This window comes from Oxyura jamaicensis, chromosome 1, assembly GCF_011077185.1.
Source record: "Oxyura jamaicensis isolate SHBP4307 breed ruddy duck chromosome 1, BPBGC_Ojam_1.0, whole genome shotgun sequence".
Taxonomy (NCBI): Eukaryota; Metazoa; Chordata; class Aves; order Anseriformes; family Anatidae; genus Oxyura; species Oxyura jamaicensis.
Window position 1 is genome coordinate 174,965,625 of NC_048893.1, and position 9,700 is coordinate 174,975,324.

The 9,700-nt window shown below is 47.2% G+C and overlaps 1 protein-coding gene across 1 annotated transcript in view; it reads right to left on the bottom strand.

Moving 5' to 3' along the window:
• Positions 1–7,806, bottom strand: part of SIAH3 (siah E3 ubiquitin protein ligase family member 3) — a 41,112-nt gene extending 33,306 nt beyond the window's left edge. The window contains exon 1 of the mRNA XM_035322766.1: positions 7,122–7,806. Coding sequence (XP_035178657.1) covers positions 7,122–7,556 — 435 coding nt within the window. The 5' untranslated portion in view covers positions 7,557–7,806. The remainder of the gene's footprint in view (positions 1–7,121) is intronic.
• Between the last annotated feature and the right edge of the window lie 1,894 nt (positions 7,807–9,700).

Genomic DNA, 9,700 nt, shown 5'->3' on the forward strand with positions numbered 1-9,700 from the left:
GCTGGAGGGGGGAAAGTAATCATGAAGCAGTTAATTGAATAAATCCAGGGAAAGTTTGTTCTGCTGGCAGCCATCCCATAAGGAGAATGAAAGGCAGATTTGGCTGAGGGGATTATTTGCTCCACAGTAGTCACTTGGTGCTCTTTAGGAACATGTTTGCTGTTGTGCCAGGGTTCAAAGCCTTTACAGATAGATTTTGAACAGTCTGTCCTCTCTCCTTCAGATTTTATTTCATATTGCTTGTAATTACCAATGTGGGTGCTTATCCCAAAGCGTATTTTGAAATATATCTTACTCTCTTTTGCTGCTGTTTTTTGCCACAGTGACCCTCTTCCCAATCCAGGCTAATTTCATTAACTGCTATTATCCCTGGGCTTTGGACTACGGTAAGGATTTAAATGATGAGTTTAAATTGTCAGATACTTATGTAACTGATATAGCTCGATTCTTTTCCACCAGTGTCAGTCTTCTATGCTGACCCTCAGATTCCTATCTCCCACGTATCAGTCTGTCTCCTGTCTTCTTTCTCTTCATATATTTCCCACATTTGTCTTGATTGTTGCTGATGCAAACATTCAAGACTGCCCTTGAGGCCCTTGTAATGCTGTACCCTTCCTTGGGCACCACGCTCTGTTTTTATGTAGGATTGTAGGGTCAGAACAGTTCAGATTGGAAAGGACCTCTGGGCACTGTGTTGTCCAACCCCGAAGTTATGTCAAGATGCTCAGGGCTTTGTCCCATCCAATTTTTAAAATATCCAAGAGTGGAGATGGCAGAGACCCTCTGGGCAGCCTGTGCTAGTGGCACACCCTCCCATGGGAAAGACTTTTCCTCTTTGTATCTAGTCAAAATATCTCTTGTTTTGGCTTATGTCTGGTCCTTCCTGTCCTTCCAATCTGCATTGCTGGGAACAGACTGCCTCTGCTTTCTCTATTTCGATTAGTTAACTGTAGACTGCAGTCCCCTTCTCTTCTCCAGGCTGAACAAGCCTGGTCCTCTCAGCCTCTCCTCCTCCATGCTGTGCTCCAGCCTCCTGACCAGCCTGGTGCCCCCATTCCAACTGGGAGTGGGGTCCCAACACTGCACCCTCAGGCACATTTCAACCTGAAGGTAACTTTAACTGTCCCCTTGTCCCCACTGCCCTACGTCCATCACGTGGTGGTGATTCACTCTATTTTAACTCTTATTAATTATTTGGCTTATTTGCCACACGGCAGTCCCTGAGAGAGGAAGAACATTTTCATCCACTGCTGATGTGGTTTTCTGCTCCGTGGCAGCCGCCTCCTTATTTGTCTGAAGTGTTTATTTGTTTTCTGCACAAGGGGAAGTTACTGATTTCATCTTTTTCTGTCTCATTTGTACTCTATCCCTCTATATCTCTTCCCATTTCATCTGACACTTGATGCGAGAGAGTGTGTGATCTTGTGGTTAAGATATTCACAAGGACCCGTCCGCGTCTCTCCTCTGCCATGCATTTCCCAGAGGCTGGTGGGTAATTCTCCAACCACTCTGAAGCTTAATATTCCACGTGTAAGATACCAGCAACAGCACCTGAGCTGTGCAAATGATCTACTTTTTTAACTGGGGGGGCCAAACTGGAAGGAAAGGGGACTTCAGTGCAGAGTGAAATAGCTCTATAAATAAATAAATAAATAGATAAAATAACAGAGCTAAAAGCACCACATCTGGTGTGGAAATAAGCGGCTAATCCCTTTCCAGAGCTCGTTCAAGTATTTTTACCTTAAAAATAATAATAATAAATAAATAAATAAAATAAATGTGCAAAGCACTTGGAGGTCTCTTCCACTCTCCAATGATGTTTTCCTGCCATTGCTGAGACTAAAGGGGAGAGGGAGAGCTAAAGATAAATCCATTAATGTTATATAAGACGCTCAGAAATGCCTCTAAATAAATAAAACTGCTGTAAATTGTACACATGTATGTGTCAGGCAATTCACTGCAGTGCCCGAGTGCTCTTCCCTCCTTAGATGAGAGCGCTGCGGGAGAGCTGAGCAGTGCTGCAGGTGGCTGCGAGCAGCAGGTCACCCGGAGTAAATTCTCAGGAAATCCCCATGCAACACTGAGATTTTTCCATTCGGCACAGCCCTACAGCACTGTCCTCAAAAATCCCTGGGGGTAAGAGCTTGGCGGGAGGTCATGAGAGCCAGTCGAAGCCACTGCCCTGCCCAACTGTTTGCTGCTGCAGCAGGGGAAGCTGCTGAAGGTGGTTCTGCACTGCCAAACCAAAGCAGAGATATTCTATTTCTGCAGCACTGATGAACGAATTGTGTTCATGGCTCCCCACGTTGGGTGGACAACAAATGGCCACGACTCCACCAGCAGGACCTGCCTCCTGGAACCACCGCCCAGTGCACCGAAACAGCACCATGCAGGCTTGTAGAGCACTTGGCTTCCTTCCTAGTGGCACCAAAAAGTGGTGACTGCAACCTATCCCTTAATTTTGTAGCACTCCCTGTCTTGCTGATGATTGTTTTAAAATGGGACTTCATCAGTCAATATGTAAATTGATATCACCAAACAAGTTGACATTTGAATTTTATTTTATTTTTTGAAGGGGCTTAAAGACAAATAAGAGACTTGAAGTTGCAATGAAGTTAGTGATGATTTCCTTCAGCAGGAGTACAAAAACAAACAAACAAACAAACAAACAAAATGGTTATTATATGACAGACAAGGAAATCTTTTGCCCTTAAGGATTTTGTGTTACCAGCAATGAGCAGCATGAGAATGCAACAATAGCGTGGAAGAAAAGGCATTTAATGAGGAAACAAACTGAAAAGAAGGAAAAATCAAATACCAACTTCAGTCGGTTTCGCTTCCAAAGCACGTATGTGCACAGGTGGGCTGAGAAGTAGCTCCCGTGTTCAGAGAGAGCAGGTGGAGGAGAGCTCACGGCCAGGCAGAAGCCAGCACTGCAGGGCAGCAGTGGTCCTCATTACCTCCAGAAGAGCTGATCTTCATCCCCCACTGCCTCACTCAGTCCTGGGTAAATCTGAGCAAAGGCTGCCCCTCCTTCCCCATGAAAATACTGCAGGAGTCTCAGTTTTTCCCCATTCATTCCACCCCGGGCCAAGAGATGCTGACGGAGGAAGGCACTGGGGATGCTGTGCTCCCTTTAAACTCATTTCTTGGGGTTGCTTAAGAATCTCAGATTCTCTCTGAAAAAAGTTTCTAAGTGTCCCCTACTCAGAAATATGGATAAAAAGTGTGCTGGGAGGTCTTTGATACCAGGGGAGAATCTTAACGATGAAACAGATGTCGTGCTATTTGTAAATTTTGACTTTGAGGAGTTTTAATGATGCTCGGGGACCTGGCCCTGGGACTTTTTAATGTCTGGGGCTTGCAGCAGGGTTTGGCTTCTCTCCTGAGACAACTGCCAAAGCGTGCTAACTAAAGCCAACTGCGGAAATTTCCGGGTGTGACTTACATCTGCCGGGAAGCACACCGAGACCTCACGACTCATTTCCCGTAATCAAGGCTTTTATTAAAATGTCTTGATTTCCTCCACACCCTGTGTATTTGCAACAATTGCTTTGGGGCAGTGTTTTTCCTGAGGGAGGTATCAAGGCTGTTGTGCATCGCTCATATACATGTACATACAATGTATGTGTGTGCAAACTTGCCATCCCCTCTACCCCATCTCCAGAGCTGTAGCATGCCAGGGAGAACCAGTTAACTTGCATTAAAAGTATTAACACAGAAACTTTGGAGATGTTGTCTCTTCCCCTCCCTCTGCATCCTCCCAGGAGGTTTTGTGATTTCTGATGCTCCAGCTCGAAGCTGCTCTGCTTTCCAACAGCCTCAAAGGGAAGTCGGTGCCACCCTACACAGATCCCTGTGCTGTGGACCTGTATGGTGTACATGTGTGGGTCTGCGAGCTCCAGATCAGTGGGTTTTGGGGGGGAGAACTCCTGGTACCCAGCGTCATCTGCTTGCTGCGTCTGTACAAAAGGATTTTGAAACCTGTCCAGTGTTAATGCAGCCCTGTCCCCAAGCTGGGACAGGAACCTGGGATTGTAGGCTTCAGGGGTCTGCCAAAGCTCCTCTCACCCTATTTATCAGGATCCTATTGTTTTACACGGGAAAATGCCACTTGCCCATTCCTCCAAATCCCAGCCCTGCATCGGTACCTGTGCTGAGATGGTGGTGGAGGATGGTGGGGGGTTGTGAGTCACACGTTTCAGTGCCCATCTCCTCCCTTAGAGGACAAAAATAAATAAGTCTTGTGGGGGTATAATGCACCACAGCACTTTAATCCTGCTGGGGATAAACTGAATTACAGTGCTATTTGGCTGGCCACTGTGCAGAGAGCCAAGCTGGTAGGATTCAAATCCTTCCTCTAACTCAGCGCAGACACTTCTTGCTTTAAAAAGCACCTCAAACACAGACTGGCCTGATAAACCTCGTTGTAAACCTTTCAAAATGTAAGATTAAACTACTTATGCCCTCCTTCACATATGCATCATCTCATGACTTAATTAATTTCTTTAAGTCCTATGGAGATGGATGGCCGTGGCTGCCCTGCAGTCCCGTGTTGTGCAGGATGGACCTGGGGGCTCCCCTGCCCTCTGCTGCTCACCAAGCACTTCACATGGTGCCAAATCTCTTGGTGATTGATGGCCAACCACGGGTCCTTGGCGGGGGCTGGATGCCACCACATTTCCTGAACATTCCCGTGGGCAGCAGGGGTGAGAACAGGGGTCCTGCTGTGATGTGGCTTTGACAAGTTGTGCACGTCGGCACTGATGGAGGAGCTGACCGGTGTGAGGGATGTCAGCGTGCATAATCACAGCAGGACCTGACGCCTGCCATTCATCATTCGCCCAAGTCAGCCCGGAGCCCCCTCACTGGGGCGCTGCAGAAATACAGAATAAGGTAATCCCTTTGCAAAGAGCTCACAGTTGTGGGGTAAGCACAGACATTTAAGCCTTGAAGGGAACGGAGAGGAATGACATTGCTCCCAGCCCTCGTTTCCTAGCAGGCTCGTATTCATCGACCACGGACCTTAATACAGTTTTCACTCCACTTGTCAATTGTTAAGATAGATTTGGGGGCTGTCAACAAAATGTTACAGATGAAATGACCCGGCTATAAATAATAGACTCTGAAACACCAAAGAAGTCATAATACTGCAAGCCACCACGGAGGGATAGGTCCAATGCCAGGGTAGAAACAGGTTCACCTTGCTGGTCTGTGACATCAAATTTTGGACAAAACACCTTGCCCACAGGAGGCGACCCCTCTCCATGGCCAGGGAGGAGAAGATGGGGTGACTGCTTCATGTAGAGGTAGATCGCTTGTTTTCTGTTTTTTTGTTTGTTTGTTTTTCAAACCAAGGTTTCTTGTCAAATTGTCCCACCTGCCTGCTTTCAAGAGCCACCAAAGAGTACCGAGACTGCTCATCTCTCTGCTGGGCTTTGGGTCCCAGCAGTGAAGAGCCTGGCCAAGGGGGATTTTAATGTACTGAAAAGCCCCATGTGTTTAGCAGAGGGTAGCTGAAGCATCAACTTTTCCTGGCCAAATGTTGCAGGTTCTGCTGTAGTGAATCTGCAGCCTGGGAGGACGTGAACAGATAAATTCAGGTCCTGTCCTAGTTACCGGGGGAGAGACCAATGGACACCCCTCTGTGCGCTTGTGGGGTGTCTTATCAGACCGTCATTGTAATGTGACCTTCAATAACCATTTGCTGCTTAGATATTTTTTTTTTCATAATTAAAATTAGAGATGAAAGTAGCGGGAGACGGTCACATAAAAGGGGTCAAGTACAGAAGCATTCATTTACCAAATCTCTCTGTGCACTTGGGAAGGCAGGTCTTTCTGCAAAGTGCTTTACCCATCTGGGCAGGCTGATCCTTTTAAGATAATGACAGGGCTGCAGGATTTTTTAAGCAGCTCATGTCAGTGGTGGCCAAGGATGTGATGACACGAGAGGCGAGCCTGCACTCGAGCATCCCCTCACAGCTCCTGCCGGCCGGTAACACTCACTGGAAATCCTGCCCAAGCTGGTGTTGTGCTGGAAACCACCTCTCCCTGCCTGAGACTGCAGATATAACTCTGGAAATCTGCTTTTTAGAGGGCGCTGCTGTTTGCACCAGGGGGATGCTGCCTGAGGTGGGGGCTACCCCACCAGCAGACTTCCTGGCGCAGAAAAGCAGAGCCAGAGATGAATTGTCCTGAATTAAATCCCCTTCTGAGTCTGCATCAGGCACTCTGCAAGTCAGGTCTGCTTCCAGCAAGAGAGGATTCACTTTGGTAAAGTTGATTCTTTGCTACTGCCATAAAGTAATTACAGCCTCCCAGTCACTTTCTTCCCCCACCGCTCCATTGCTACATGAAAGCGTCAGTGTTCTGGCATAGGCAGAGCTGTTGACACTTTGTCAGTAAAAACCCAGAACCGTGCTAGTGAGAGAAATGTTTTATGGGGGCTATAAATAGTTTTGCATTAAGGCAAATGTATTCTCCCACCTTAAAATAGATTCACCTTGCAAAGGACGAAGGAGGCTTTCAACACCAGAGGAATGCCTTTAGCCTCCCCTCGGGAGGCAGAAACAGCCTTTTTTCACCCAAAAGTGAGCACGACCAACAGCCAGAGACCCCTGGGCTGTGGGGGGAGGGGGGGCTCTTGCCCTGCTCCCTGCCTCTAACCAGCAACACATTGTCACACCACCGGCAGCACTGGCTGTGCCAGAGCCCTTTTAACAAAAAATGCTAATTCATCAAACTAACTTTTTTTCTTTTTCTTTCTTTCTTTCTTTCTTTTATTTTTATTTTTATTTTTTTTATTTTTTTCCCCAAAGGCTTGCAACATGCCTGCTTGTCACACAGATGAAAGAAACGGGGAAACTTTGGTGATTTGGGGAGCAGCGACTTCCCGCGACCGCCTGGAGCAGCGGGATGCTCTCCCTTCCCTCTAAGGTGGCTCCTGCAGCAAAGACAATGCAAACACCCCCTCCGCCAGGGCTGCGAGGTGTTAACTGCACTCTCCCTCTGCTGCCGGAGCATCTTTTCAGTCCCCCCGTAGAGAAACGCCGGGCGGGAGGGGGTTAGGGATTAGGGAGAGAAGAAATCGGGAGAGGAAAAAACAAACATCTTTCGCTCACCTTCAGGCTGTGCGTTGGGTTGACGACGCAGACAAGTTGCCCGGCGGCCGAGAAAACCCTCTTCGCCTTGTAGTGCTGAAACCGCAGGTGGATGAGATCTAAGACAGCCCCAAAGCACTGGGTGAAGAAAAGCATCACAACTTTGGTCGTTGCTGCTGCCGGCGGCGGGCAGGGGAAGCGGCGAGGCAGCCCCTGAAGTCCTTGAGCCCGGGGAGGGAGTGCGGTGGGCGAGCGCTGCGCTCCGGCACGGCTCAGCGTGCCTTCATATTCATCATCAAAATAAGACGGGAAGAGGCTTGCAGCAGCGGGTCGGCCAATGGAAAGGACAGGAATGTTATCCTTGAGGTCCGGAGACAGCCAATAACGAATGCCTCCCCTCCAGAAAGTCCCTGATGAATTGAGCCTGGCGGAGAATGTATTATTGAACATTACCATACATCAGCACATCGCATTTATCTTGCGATTACAGCCGGGCGTACGTTAGGCTGGGGAGATAGGCAGGCAAAATTGATTGCTTAACGTCTCCATTTATTAATTGGCTTCATTTAGCAGAAAGCACCCTAAAGCCGGAGCTAAATGGAAGGGGTAGGAAAGAAGCCCACCAGCAAAACTGTTGGAAAGTAGTGAAATTAGATGGAGCAGACTACATTTTGCAGCCCGGGAGGAAAATCAAATATGCAGAGAGAGTTGCAGCTCCTTGCAGGGGTTAAGCAGAAGTAGAGCTCGCTATATAAATAGATTCACGCCTGTGCATATGCGGGCTTCGCTTTGGATTTTTATCACTCTGATGCTTTCTAAATGTTGCATTCTGCTGCCTCATAAAGGAGACATTCCCAGCACACAAACAATGCATGCCCCACCCCCCCCCAAAAAAGTACAGGAGACATCAAGCCTGGGGTCTGGTGCAACTTTGTATAACTCCATGCAAAGTCAGCAACATTTCCCTGATTTACGCCGTCTGGATCGGGTCCGCTGGACGCTGAATGCGATTGCTGGATGTTGGAACTGCAAGAGCATGGAAAGGCACGGAGCACACTTCTAAAAATAATGAAATATATGATGCATGAGAGCACACGCATGGAAAGGAACTTGCACAGGGGGAAAGTGGCTTCTGGATCAACAGAATAATTAAACATGCAGAAGGCTTTTGCTTGTCATGCATCTGCATATCAGTGGCCGGGAAAATCCTAATTAACCATTGGGTTGTCCTAGGTATTTAAAAAAAAAATAAATGAGAGAAGGACAAGAAAAATAAGATGCTTTTGTGTATTGTTACCAGTGTGTATCTGTGTTGGTGGGCAGGGATCCTTTTCAAGCCACTGGGTCTCATTAAACAGGGTTCCTCATGACCAGGTTTTCCAGGAGGCAAAAGCAGTGAAGCAGCCAAGGGAATCAGAAAGCACATTTGTTTCATGGGACAATCCTGTGTGATGTTTTGCTCTGCTTGTTAATAAATCAAAGAGGGCTAATTTAATTAGCTCTCTGCCAGAACTTCCTATTAGGGTGCTATTTAGGATTGCTAGCTAAGTACTCAGATGGCTTATTTAGCCTTTGTAATCCTTTCCCCCCTTTCAAAGCAGATAAAAGTAGTTTTTCTTTCTTCTTTTGCCTCTTTTTAAACATGATCCCGGCTCTGGGGGTGAGGTTTCTGCTCAGGACGGAGCAGCCCACGTCCAGCACCGGTCTCAGCCTGGAACCGGATTGTCACCGCTGCAAGCTCCTAAATCAATACTGCAATACGGGCTCTGCCAGACTGCAGAGAGCCCGGGCATAAAAACAATAAAATAACATAAAAATAAGAAAGAAGAGGCTCGAGCAGATAAATAAGTGGGATTTTGCAAATAGCGGAACAGCTGACGACACAACCTCCCCCCAAAAGCATTAAAGATGAGAGGAATATGTATCTCGTGGTTCTTAGCATTCACTTGTAGATGAGGAGATAATTTTTGCAGCGTTGAAAGAGATTTGGAGAATATTTTCAGACAGGCTTAAGGACAAGCGAGTGAATTGATTCGCTTAAACGTATCCTTTCCTCTGTTCCCAAAGTAACTGCAGGCATCCAACTATTTATTATTTATTTATTGCCAGTCTGTAGCTGGTAGCTGCACAAACACTCCAAACCAGTAGATTTCAGTCTACAAACCATTGGTGCAAGTACTCTGCTGCTCGAGTCCTAAATGAGCAAAAGGTACTCAGCATTTCTGTTCATTTTTGCCACTGGGAAGGTCTGCAAATAAATAAATAAATAAATAAATAAATAAAGAGAGATGTTTTTTCTTGTAAAGAAAATACCAAGATATTGACTGCATTAGGGCGCATCTTCAGAATCCTAAAGAAGGAGGATCCTGCCCCTTGAAGAAGACTTTCTGCTCTCACCCAGAGTCTCAGAGACCTGAAGGTCAGAGGTTGGAGGCTACGTCTGCTCAGCTGCGACACGCTGTGAAGGTCATGGGGAGGCACCCGGCCATCCTGGTTTGCTGCACGGTGAACTCAGGTACTTTTGCTTGCACATGCAGGGACCGTCAAGCAGCTCTCAACCAGCATAACTCCAACAATCTGAGTCAGGCTTGTGGAGGCAA